This window comes from Photinus pyralis, unplaced genomic scaffold, assembly GCF_008802855.1.
Source record: "Photinus pyralis isolate 1611_PpyrPB1 unplaced genomic scaffold, Ppyr1.3 Ppyr1.4_LG5, whole genome shotgun sequence".
NCBI lineage: Eukaryota > Metazoa > Arthropoda > Insecta > Coleoptera > Lampyridae > Photinus > Photinus pyralis.
The window spans coordinates 43,070,144-43,083,777 of record NW_022170596.1 but is presented as its reverse complement, the minus strand read 5'-3'; the positions used below and the strand labels follow the sequence as shown (position 1 = coordinate 43,083,777).

The 13,634-nt window shown below is 35.9% G+C and overlaps 1 protein-coding gene across 1 annotated transcript; it reads right to left on the bottom strand.

Moving 5' to 3' along the window:
* Nucleotides 1-8,504: 8,504 nt before the first annotated feature.
* On the bottom strand, nt 8,505-12,626 carry LOC116170805. The gene is made up of 3 exons (XM_031487321.1): nt 12,512-12,626; nt 8,755-8,889; nt 8,505-8,706 (listed from the first exon to the last, which is right to left on the bottom strand). The coding sequence occupies exons 1-3, from the start codon at nt 12,567-12,569 to the stop codon at nt 8,564-8,566; spliced, it is 336 nt and encodes a 111-aa protein (XP_031343181.1). The 5' UTR covers nt 12,570-12,626; the 3' UTR covers nt 8,505-8,563.
* Between the last annotated feature and the right edge of the window lie 1,008 nt (nt 12,627-13,634).

Here is a 13,634-nt window from a genome sequence, read left to right as displayed (position 1 = left end):
GAGATAGCTTTATTGTGGGAGATAATAGAGATAGTAAACAAGTTTATTCACGATCATATTGTAATCAGTCTCATAATTGTCATTTTGAAGGATAAGGAAGTCGTATTTATTATTACAACACTTATTCTTCCAGGAGGGAGGAAAGTAGATTCTCGAGGTTAGTAATATTCGATTCGAGGTTAGTAATATTCATTACCAACCTGTACGTTATTACCTCATCATAAGTTACGCAAATTCTTTATATTTTGCGTGCAATGCTCAGCAACCCATTTATTTAAAATTAACTTTCTTCTGCTCTAAGGTACTGACGACATATGGGTATTTTGCCATCTCGAAATTAATGTTAATTAATAATACCCTTCTTTTTCTCTTAAATTCAGTGCCAAGTAGCCAGCCTGGCGACACCTAGGCGTCAGGTCTTCTGCTGTGTTCGCTAGTGTGTGAGCGGAGAAGGGAGCAGTTTTGAGCAATTCAAATAGTCCCATGTGGTGAATTCTACTATTATGTGGTAATATTAAAAGGACAATACAGAGACGTTTTTATTACTGCCACAAGATTTCCCCCTTTGCCGTTGTCAGTCTAAATCTCAAATTTGACATATCCTAATCTTAACTTCGGGAAGACCTTTTCGGTCATGTGTCAGTTATTGGTAGTGGTCTTATACATTTTGTTGAGCAATAATAAATATACATTTTGACTCGTTGAATTACGATATAATTCATCTGCCGTGCCCAGTTGGGGAAGAAAAACGTTAAGAAATGTAGATTTTTAGTTCGTCTGTTTTCAAACTTGGCTTATAATCTCTTTAAAAGTGCATAAAAATTATTAGGGCATGTTTATCTTTTATATGTTTATGGTTATGAAATTGTGATGAAACTTAATAGCGGATAGAGGTAGGTATAAAAGAGCAAGCGGACAAACTTTCAGATGAAGAGCACAAAGAACTTCTTTTTCTGCTATCTAAACAGGACAGGCTACTGGATTTAAATTCAATAAAGAAGGAAAGAAGGGACAAAAAGGCATCTGCCTCAAAGGAACTTCAGAATGTGACACTGTAGTATGTCCTCACTCAGGTGCCAAGGCACCTTTAGATTAGTGGGACGATTTCATCACAAATAAGGAAGTTGTCTATTGCCCTTGCGTAGTTTTAAAGGGAAATTATAACTGGTGACTTATCGCTGATAATTGCAACACCAGCTGGGTTGTTAAAAATCTTGGATGGGTAAACGTTTGATCATTTCCTCTAACACACGCAAATTTTCTCTGGCTCATAATAACTCACATCCCAAATGAAAATCAGTAGTTGCTTGCCTCAACGTCTTACCGTAGTTGCAATGTTCCATCTTTGCTAATACTAGTTAGTGGTAACGGCTGCGAGCGATGCACCACAACTCGTCTCCAAATATATAAGATTTGATTTCCTTAAACGTATTGAATTTTAGGTGCTAACAACATTTTCTGCCATTATTGCGAAGCAAACACCGAGGAGGACCCTCAAGCGACCCACAACTGCCGTAAATTAATTAATATTACCGAAAATAGCGATTGTAAAGGAAATTGCAGATTTTATGTTGGCTGTAAGTAATAGGTCATCTTATATTCAAATGTAATCTACCTCGTTTTAGCTTATAGAAAAAACAACAAGACCGAATACTTTGCGAACAGAAGTTGTGGTTGGCTTAGTTGTGAAGCCCTAAAGCTTTATCACGGTGCAAATGAATATTGTACGGAGTGCTTAAGCAGATATTGCAATAGTAACAAATATTGATCAATAAGAGAATAAGACCAAGCCTCTATAAGGATTGTGACCTTTTTTCTGCATACTATTATCACTAATTATATCAGTTATTGGTCGTTAATTTTTTGTTCTTATTTCTTTGACATTATCTAGAAAATGTAATTTTATATGTTTTAATAAACTTATTTACATCAACAGCCATTAGAAGCCGGTTTTGAGACACTTTGTCCTTCTGTCATCGCCGACACAACGCCTAACTGTTAGCTTCCCTTTCAAGAAAGAAGGATCCGGAATTGTTCGCCTCAAACCCCAATTTACTAAACTGTATTCTCTTACAGCTAATGTGATATTGTTAAGGAAATAAGAACCATCTCCAATTTTAGTACAGATTATTGAGTTATTATTTACCCTTCTATCCCTATTCCTTAAGAGGCCAGAAGAGCCGATTACCAGCCGAGGCATACATAACGAGAACCGCTCTCAACCATACACACAATTATGTTATGTCATGTTATGCTTCGTTCAAAATTTAGAAGAGTAAACACAAACATTTATATTTATGTAAATTTCACTTAAAGTGAACTTAGACCAACGATATTTATGGCCAGCACGCTATTTGAGCAAGAGAGAGAGCCAAGTACATATCTTTGTTTTGCTGAGTAGGTATATGAAAAATTGTAACTCTCAAGAGTTGAAGCAAATATTTCACAATAACTTCTTGAATTAAAGTAAATACATTACCGTAGTTTTCCGAAAATTTATATTTATGCAAATGGTCGCCGACAGATTCGTACAGTTTCAATGAGTAGGTATAAATTGCGTTTTATAAGCCAAGACAAAGGTTAACCAAATATTAATCGAGGAGAACGTTTTATGGAAAACTTCCATCACCTTTACGATGTCGACTATTACCCCTTTTTCTTCTGAAAATATCGAAGCGTGAGAGTAATCTGAAAATGCACCGCAAATATATCATTACTTTAAGGAAGCGGGCGGAAGACAATCAGCGAGACCGATTTTTTTCGATGCGGTTATTTGTGAAAAAGAATTCTTCCTGGGGAAAGGAAAAAGCGACGCACAAAAAGTTCTGTTAAGAGACCTTAGTAATTGACAGCGTGTGTCGCGACGGTTACGAATGGGACAGAAATGGCTCATTGAGACTAATGGTGTTTCCTTCATTATCTGCAGGATGGCGTGTCTCTGTGTCTGATGTTTCCCCTATTTGAAAGGACATCACTTCATTTGAAAATTTTACGGTTCAGTCCAATACATCAGATCTTGCTTGCAGAGTGTATGCACTTTTAATGTTATTGTGTCTACCCGTTAACTGCATACTTATGTGTTTTCTATTAAAGTCACAAGAATAGTTTGGAAATAGGTCTTGAAATCGAGCAGTTTGAAACTAACGTTTATCGCCTTAATGTAATCTTTGAATTCGCATTGAATGCAAGGCGAAGCGAAGCAGGAGCTAACAAAAATTTAAGCTATAAAGAAACAGCGATTAACGTTTTGTTGAAGAAGCTCTTGCGTTTAGAAAAAAAAAAGTATATTCACGCATTAGAACTACCTACATTTACTTTGGATGTGCAACTCGTGTTCGGCATTTTGTGTTTTCCCAAATGTTTTCCTCCCTGTCCTTTTATGTGTCAAATAAATGTCTAGATTTTCAGCGAAGAAAACCTGTGCGGTATCCAATTTCATAGCATAACGAACTAGAACTAAATTGAGTTTCGCCCGTCTCACGATACAAAACATTAATTGTATTTTTCGAATTACTGATTAGATTGGCTCAAGTTACAAACTTCTATAACTGATCTGTTGGATCTAATTAATGTGAGGGTGGAAAGACATGTTCGTGTCAAAAATAGTAATAGGATATTAGTCCTTCTTATTTATATTACATGCACTTGCAAGCATGAAGGGTGTATAAATATAACAATACTGTGCCAATTTTTTCTATCCGACTAATATGTTGCGGCATCAGTTTATCTTAAACTAATAATAATGAAACCATATTAGTAACTTCCCAGCCAACAACTTACGTTTAAAAAACGTTTTTAAAGCGCTTTGAAAGGTTAAATTCGGTATACATAAGGTAGTTTTTTTTGTAGACCAATTTTATACCTACCTTACGTTTAAAATACGATTTTTATTCATGTATGAATATATTAACCATAGAGTTCGTGTTCTACGTTGATATGTATATAAATAAACGTTCTTTTAGCAATAATTTGATAAACGTATGATAAACGTAAAATATTGGTTTACCTACTTCTTCTAAGAGTAAAAATTAGGTATATTCTACGTATCAAAATTAGTGGATAATAAACGTTTTTCGTCGACCTCTCGATAACAGCATAAATTACACCTTAGTTACGGGTGTAGTAATCAAGCTCATTAATGGTTAGAAACCATTAGACGTTAGCAACCATTAATCGTTAGCAACCACTTATACATAACCATTATGCATTAGCAACCATTAATCGTTAGCAACAACTTATACATAACAACCATTTTATTAAAGGGAAATGATAATTATATAACAATTCACTTTCGGCAACAGCTGAGAACTTCCATCCACCTAACCATTTTAATCTCGGTCTTAATGTAGTGAGATCAGCAGCCAGTATGGTCGCCAACGATCTCAGCAAAGCATATCCTGTGTAGCTTCTCGGATAAGGTATTGTTAAGGTATTCAGTTACTTTACCTTCAACATTGAGTACGTCGACCACAGAGATGAACTTTTCCATATCTTTAACTGTTAATACACATACTTTAGTACAGTTGCAAAAGAATTAATTACATTCTAATTTCACATACCTTTTCAAGGTAAAATGTCAACATGACATATGCGGAAATATCTCCTTTCAAATTCATTATATTCCATCAATTGCCGAACTGATCGAAACCGTTGCAATAAGTTTCTTTTGATTTGAGTGGATTTAATGTTAAAATCGCCTCCGCAGCAGAGCAAGCAACATAATCTTCCACTGCGATTACGAGGACTGACGGCACAGCATAAAACAACACATTACTATAGCAACGACAATAGCTGTAATTTTAGTGAAAAATCGTCGGACCTTATAATTTCGTTTGTAATTTCTTGTAGTTGAATTTAAAATTACCTACCCCAGTGAAGTCGACGAAAAAACGTTGTATGCAATTCATGTATAAATCGGCGGTTATTGGTTCGTTCGAATTTAGTCCACTCGCCACCAATAAAACGCCTCATTTATACACTCATTGCTAAAATAACTATTTTCGTCGACCTCTCGATAACAATATAAATTACTCCTTAGTAACGAGTACAATGATGAAGCTTATTAATCGTTAGCAACCATTAATGGTTAGCAACCAACCATTATACGTTAGCAACCATTAATCGTTAGCAACCACTTATACATAACAACCATTTTATTAAAGGGAAATGACAATTATATAATAATTCACTTTCGGCAACAGCTGAGAACTTCCATCCACCTAACCATTTTAATCTCGGTTTTAATGTAGTGAGATCAGCGCCAGTATGGTCGCCAAACGATCTCAGCAAAGCATATCCTGATGTATGTATGTGTAGCTCCTCGGGTAAGGTGTTGTTAAGGTATTCAGTTACTTTACCTTCAACATTGAGTACGTCGACCACAGGGATGAACATTTCCATATCTTTCACTGTTAATACACGTACTTTAGTACAGTTGCAAAAGAATTAATTACATTCTAATTTCACATACCTTTTCAAGGTAAAATGTCAACGTGGCATTTTCGGAAATATCTCCTTTCAAATTCATTGTATTCCATCAATTGCCGAACTGATCGAAACCGTTCCAATAAGTTTCTTTTGATTTGAGTGGATATAATGTTAAATCGTCTCCGCAGCAGAGCAAGCAACATAATCTTCCACTGCGATTACGAGGACTGACGGTACAGCATAAAACAACACATTACTATAGCAACGACAATAGCTGTAATTTATTGAAAAATCGTCGAAGCTCATAATTTCGTTTGTAATTTCTTGTAGTTGAATTTAAAATTACCTACCCCAGTGAAGTCGACGAAATAGCTATTTGTGTATTAAGAGCGCAAAATGATATATTGTCGATTGAAAGAGACGCGCGACGAAGGAGCGCGGCAATCTCTTGAAATCGACAATCAATTTGCGCTCGAATTACACACAAGATTTTTTCTACAATCGAGCAGTTCACATATTTCCAAAAATTTAAATTTTTCACTCAAATCATACATTATTTTAATCTTATGTCCAAATGAAAGATGTCATTTACTCGTTGTCATTGGATACTCTGAGCAATGCATATTTGATTTATAGTTAATAATTGGAAGAGCGAGCGTTTTTTCTATTTTGTCGCTTATAAGCGACAAAGTGACATTCCTCGAAAAAGATGACGTTTGCGTTGTCAAATACGAGCGCAAATGCCTACTTTGGATATCGATTGTAGAAAAAAACGTTGTATGCAATTCATGTATAAATCGGCGATTATTGGTTCGTTCGAATTTAGTAATAAAACGCCTCATTTATACGCTCATTGCATAAATAACTATTTTTAGTATTAATCAGACAAACGTATACAATACTTTTTAAATTTACCGTATGATGGATGGGTTTGCTTACTTGCTCTACAAATATACGAATACGAATGGTCAGAATTCTACTTGTTAAAATTACTACTGAAATTGGTATAAGGAATACGTACTTTTACTATATTACTATATAATAGACATTTTACAACTGTTTATTATGCACGTTCTTTTACACGTATGCATTTGGATATGAGTTGTGTGTTAGAGAGGGTTATGGTTTCATAAGTTGACAATAATAATAGAATTAAATTTTCTGATATTCATCTTTATTAGGACGCGATAAAGCAATATTCTGGACCGGATCCTGCATCGACCGCGCAAAGTTGGCTATAGCTATATTTTGAACATATCGTAGTTTGAAGTTGTCTTTTTTTGATCCTGCAGAAGGACGCTTCTTCGACGCCAACCGGCACCTTATATGTATACAAAGATGGCAAGAATTGGAAATGATGCACCTTGGTAGTTAAAACGTCTACAAACTTACAACGCATCCGTATGGATGCCCAGGACGCCTAGCGACGCTACTTATCGATGCGAAGGCAGCAAGAATATCCAGGTTTACAAATAGGCAATGAAGAAAATGGGCCCTGAATGTTGCCTATTTGTAAACCTGGATATTCCTATTACTATTTTTGACACGAACATGTCTTTCCACCCTGACATTAATTAGATCCCACAGATCAGTTATAGAAGTTATAATTATTTTATTATTATTTTATAACCTGATCCAATCTAAGCAGTAATTCGAAAAATACAATTAATGTTTTGTATCGTGAGACGGGCGAAACTCAATTTAGTTCTAGTTCGTTATGCTATGAAATTGGATACCGCCCAGGTTTTCTTCGCTGAAAATCTAGACATTTATTTGACACATAAAAGGACAGGGAGGAAAACATTTGGGAAAACACAAAATGCCGAACACGCTAATCGCTGTTTGTTTACAGCTTAAATTTTTGTTAGCTCCTGCTTCGTTTCGCTTTGCATACACTCTGCAAGCAAGATCTGATGTATTGGACTGAACCGTGAAATTTTCAAATGAAGGGATGTCCTTTCAAATAGAGGAAACATCAGACACAGAGACACGCCATCCTGCAGATAGTGAAGGAAACACCATTAGTTTCAATGAGCTATTTCTGTCCCATTCGTAACCGTCGCGACACACGCTGTCAATTACTAAGAACTTTTTGTGCGTCGCTTTTTCTTTTTTCCAGGAAAAATTCTTTTTCACAAATAACCGCATCGAAAAAATCGGTCTCGTTGATTGTCTTCCGCCCGCTTCCTTAAAGTAATGATATTTTTGCGGTGCATTTTCAGATTACTCTCACGCTTCGATCTTTTCAGAAGAAAAAGGAGTAATAGTCGACATCGCAAAGGTGATGGAAGCTTTCCATAAAACGTTCTCCTCGATTAATATTTGGTTAACCTTTGTCTTGGCTTATAAAACGCAATTTATATTCATTCAAATTGTACGAATCTGCCGGCGACCATGTACATAAATATAAATTTTCGGAAAACTATACAGTAATGTATTTACTTTAATTCAAGAAGTTATTATGAAATATTTACTTCAACTCTTGAGAGTTACAATTTTTCATATACTCCGCAAAACAAAGATATGTACTTGGCTCCCTCTCTTGCTCAAATAGCGTGCTGGCCATAAATATCGTTGGTCTAAGTTCACTTTAAGTGAAATAAATAGACACGAAATCTTTGTGTTTACTCTTCTAAATTTTGAACGAAGCATAACATGACATAACATAATTGTGTGTGTGGTTGAGGGGGGTTCTCGTTATGTATGCCTCGGCTGGTAATCGGCTCTTCTGGCCTCTTAAGGATTAGGGATAGAAGGGTAAATAATAACTCAATAATCTGGAATAAATTAGAGATGGTGCTTATTTCCTTAAAAATATCACCTTAGCTGTAAGAGAATACAGTTTAGTAAATTGGGATTTGAGGCGAATAATTCCTGATCCTACTTTCTTGAAAGGGAAGCTAACAGTTAGGCGTTGTGTCGGCGATGACAGAAGGACAAAGTGTCTCAAAAACGGCTTCTAATGGTTGTTGCTGTAAATAAGTTTATTAAAACATAATTATTATTACATTTTCTAGATAATGTCAAAGAAATAAGAACAAAAATTTAAAGACAAATAACTGATATAATTAGTGCTAATAGTCGCAGAAAAAAAGGTCACAATCCTTATACAGTCTTGGTCTTATTCTCTTAATGATCAATATTTGTCAGTATTGCAATATCTGCTTACGCACTGCTGACAGTATTCGTTTACACCGTGATAAAGCTTTAAGGCTTCACAACTAAGCCAAGCACAACTTCTGTTCACAAAGTATTCGGTCTTGTTGTTTTTTTTATAAGCTAAAACGAGGTAGATTACATTTGTATGTAAGAAGACCTATTACTTACAGCCAACATAAAATCTGCAACTTCCTAGACAATCGCTATTTTCGGTAACATTAATTAATTTACGGCAGTTGTGGGTTGCTTTAGGATCCTCCTCGGTGTTTGCTTCGCAATAATGGCAGAAAAGGTTGTTAGAACCTAAAATTCAATACGTTTAAGGAAATCAAATCTTATATATTTGGAGACGAGTTGTGGTGCATCGCTCGCAGCCGCTACCAGTAACTAGTTGTAATGCCCCGTTTATATTAGAATAGATAGGTAAATTTATTAAGCATAATTTAGGCGTAGATCGGTAGGATTTTTTATATGTAAATACAGTTTCGGCAATTTAATGTTGAGTGGTCACTTCTTCCCACGAGGTTGCAGGTGGTAGCGGTCGCCTTGAAGGGTGGGTCGAGATTTTTTTTAACTCGCACACGTAATCCGATATGTCTACACACACACCGATCTGAAACTGAAACGGTTTCTGGGGTAAAACTCCGGCATAACTAATGCACCTAATGGCAGTCTGTCAGAGTGGGTTAAATGTCACTAAAATATGGCGATAGTTTAGATGCCGCTAAAGAGTAACCCCTGACATCGTGAGCCTCTAATAAATTTTGAATTAGGGACGAATCATTAGAAGCAGGTGGAGCGAGCAATGTGTGATGTTTGGTATTAACGGTCGCAGACCAATTTGTAATTAACCGATCGGGGTTGGTTCCGCTAGCAAAATTGTCATCTCATTGGACATTTTGTATACGTTGAAAAATTTGAGTTGAGGGGTACAATATCGTAGGGTGATAAGTGGAAATGAAATGAAGAGAGAATCGCGGCGGCGGTGAAGGAGTTCGGCACGCGGAAGAGAGATCTTCTGGTGGTGTCGCGGCCTGAGTTTATATTGAGAAAGGTAGAAGAGGAATTTGCTCGTTGGGGCAAATTCATTCGCGTTAGTAATTAAATCCAGCGCCGTGTAAAAGAATCGGGCGTGCTAGTTAATTGTGCCTAGTTTGCAGCAGGGCGAACTCGCGGGGGTTTCTTGATCGGGACGGATATCAGTGAGAATCTCCGAAAACGCGAAACCAAAGGTAAACGTCATTGCAGTGGCCGTTGCCCAATAAACTTCTCCACGTCCACGTCGCAAAGTTGTTATCACTTTCAAGAGTCAATAGAGTTTTGTTTTGATAACTGGGTGTTTATTTAGACAAGCCCTCCCACGACCCCGATTTCGGGGTTGGAGCAAATTTTCAGGCTACGAGAGAAGCAGAAGTTTGGGAGTACCGTAAGTAATAGTGGACCTCAAGGGCTAGCAGGGAGAATTTCGCATCAATAAGTAAAATAGGGCACTTAACAGTAGAACTTTAGCCTAATTATAGACGTAACGCATCCCGTTTATGGGAAATAAGTACAAAAGCAAAAGAGGCAGTTACATAGTATTAGCAAAGATGGAACATTGCTACTACAGTAACACGTTGAGGCAAGCAACTACTGCTTTTCATTTGGGATGTGGGTTATTATGAGCCAGAGAAAGTTAGCGTGTGTTAGAGGAAATGATCAAACGTTTACCCATGCAAGTATGGAGATTTTTTGCAACCCAGCTGGTGTTGCAATTACCAGCGATAAGTCACCAGTTATAATTTCTCCTTAAAACTACGCAAGCTTATTTGTGATGAAATTGTCCCACTAATCTAAAGGCGCCTTGGCACCTGACTCAGGACATACTACAGTGTCACATTCTGAAGTTCCTTTGAGGCAGATGCCTTTTTGTCCCTTCTTTCCTTTTTTTTTAATTTAAATCCAGTAGCCTGTCCTGTTTAGATAGCAGAAGAAGAAGTTCTTTGTGCTCTTCATCTGAAAGTTTGTCCGCTTGCTCTTTTATACCTACCTCTATCCGCTATTAAGTTTCATCACAATTTCATAACCATAAACATATAAAAGATAAACATGCCCCAATCATTTTTATGCACTTTTAAAGAGATTATAAGCCAAGTTTGAAAACAGACGAACTAAAAATCTACATTTCTTAACGTTTTTCTTCTCCAACTGGGCACGGCAGATGAATTATATCGTAATTCAACGAGTCAAAATGTATATTTATTATTGCTCAACAAAATGTATAAGACCACTACCACTACCAATAACTGGCACATGACCGAAAAGGTATTCCCGAAGTTAAGATTAGGATATGTCAAGTTTGAGATTCAAACTGACAACGGCAAAAGGGGAAATCTTGTGGCAGTAATAAAAACGTCTCTGTATTGTCCTTTTAATATTACCACATAATAGTAGAATTCACCACATGCGACTATTTGAATTGTTCAAAATTGCTCCCTTCTCCGCTCACACATTAGCGAACACAGCAGAAGACCTGACGCCTAGGTGTCGCCAGGCTGGCAACTTGGCAATGTATCTTTTAGAGCAAAGAAGGGTATTATTAATTAACATTAATTTCGAGATGGTAAAATACCCATATGTCGTTAGTACCTTAGAGCAGAAAAAAGTTAATTTTAAATAAATGGGTTTCTGAGTATTGCACGCAAAATATAAAGAATTTGCATAACTTATGATTACGTAATAACATACGGGTTGGTAAACTTGTTTACTATCTCTATTATCTCCCAGAATAAAGCTATTTCCATTTTTAATTGTGTATTCGAAGCTATTAATCTGCCCATATCATATCTCAAGTGATTTATTGTTGTTTTGTATCGCAGTCTCCTTATAAGTTTGTCATGTAACAAATACGATGAAAACTGATTAAATCCAGTTAACTGCAAATCACCACGTGTACCTATATTACAAGCAACCGATTTAGGTCTCTTGACAATTATGGTGAAGTAAGACATTTCACTTGACACGATTAACCATCAGCTTTTCAGAGCAATTCTTGTACACTGCGACTTTGGTCGGTAGAATATGACCACTATCACTCATAGTGTTCCATATGGAACCATCTTAGGAACTGTTTTACATAATATTCTAATAAAATTATGGGCAAAGGTCTAATTTCATAGATCTAGGTATCATTTATATGCACCGATGACAGTCAAATTGGTTATTCCTCCAACCTAATTAAGCGTATGCAGCTACGTAATTAGTAAACCTAAACACGGCATTACGTTGGAGCATAATCTAAATATACATTGAAATAATTAATCTTCTCTTACTTTTAGAACGTAATCATCTCAGGATAAAAATTATATCCTCTATTAATATACCTAAAGATTAGTAACACTAAACTTGCCGTAAAAGATGTGACTTCAATTGGACTATAATTTGAAACTATCGACCATATGCTAGCTTTCTCAACACTCAATAAATTATTCCCAGGCCAAAGTGCCGTAATACCTACTATACAGTCTCTGGTTATAAAGACAAACATTTGCAGAAAAAAAGATGTGTAAAAACGGAGTGATGAGACTACATCTTGATTTCATACAATCCAAGTTTACTCTTTCACCTTTTTTGATTAATTATTCTATATGGTTTCTTTGAGTGGGTACTATTAAATTAGACAAAGTTCCAGAGTTTAAAAGAAAGTTTTATTTGTAAAATTTGTAAAACTTTCTTTGAAGCTCTGGAACTTTGTCTAATTTAATATTTACTCTTTCACTTCAAGAGCAATTGTAGTGTCATGTCGGCTACAATTATGAACAGCGAACAATTTAAACGATAAAGTACTATTTTAAAGCTCCTGGGTACTAAGTTGGCAGCAAATGAAAGATCCCCACTTAGAGACCGTTCAGCGTTTATGCATGAAATAATAAACGTAACTACATACCTGAGGCAACACCTATACAGATGAGAGCAGCAAAAGCCAAAACAAGTTTAAAATACATGATGTTGGCACACGTCTGCGAGGCAGCCTACACGCGCTTTTATACCTACGTGTCAAGAGCTTTAAGAGATTAGAATACATTTTGAAATAGTTTATAATCATCTACTTATCGTATCACTATAGCACAGGATGACGAAATTTGGCAAGGTACTTTGTTTTAAGGTATTAAATGCCATCTGAAACCCCAGCGCCGATGCGTTGAGCCCGTCACCCCAAAACCACTCCATGAGTGGCGTACAATCTACCTTTTTTGAAACTTTTCTCAATAACTCTAAAACTAAGCATTTTAAGAATGTCAAGAGAAAAATTGTAGAGAAGAAAATTTGCAAAAATCTGTAATAGTATATTAAGTATGGAGAACGCAGAACGGTAAGGGATTTTTACCGTTCGAAGACAATTATTGTCTGAGAACGGTAACCCTTAACGTTCGACGTGCTTATAACATTTTTTGCGCGATCTAAATTAAAATTATCCAACCAATATAAATATGCACTAAGAAATTAACGAGCAGAATAAATCGAAATGATCGAAGTGGTATGGTGTACATCACTAGGTAACCAGTTTAAATGTCAAAATTGAAATTAATAATTTCATAAAAATGTGCATGTGTCTGATGTAGTTTACTAGCTTTGCACTTCCTTTATGACTTTATGAGCGTCTTGCTATAGGAAACAACAGCACAAATTGTACGTTTAATGTACCTAACAATAATTAAAGATTAAATGTAATGTAAGACTGTTGATTTTTAAAAAGGCGTCGGTAAGTATTTTTGCTGTTCTGTTTTTAGATCGGTAAGTAATTTTGGCGTCGTCGTAATCATAGCAACTGGTAAATTCTACGTACTGTCATGGAAACACCCATGGTAAATAGTCAGAAATGACCGATCGCGCAAAAAAAGATATAAAACCTGGAATCAAAATTTAAGTAATAAGTTTGACAATATACTGACGCTTGCAAATGCCAAATTTTTCTTAAAAATCGAATTATGTTTAAAACTACTAGCTTTTCGGATATTATCCATATAATAAAAAATACGTACAATTACACGTAGAGTTCAAAAATGCAT

What these genes read in the sequence shown, in the direction of transcription:
- LOC116170805 (XM_031487321.1), bottom strand. Translation starts at nt 12,569, where the DNA reads ATGTATTTTAAACTTGTTTTGGCTTTTGCTGCTCTCATCTGTATAGGT. An exon ending in CTGTATAGGTGTTGCCTCAG is followed by an intron (nt 8,890 to 12,511) that starts GTATGTAGTTAC and finishes ATTGAATTTTAG; the next exon opens with GTTCTAACAACCTTTTCTGC. An exon ending in TTGCAGATTTTATGTTGGCT is followed by an intron (nt 8,707 to 8,754) that starts GTAAGTAATAGG and finishes ACCTCGTTTTAG; the next exon opens with CTTATAAAAAAAACAACAAG.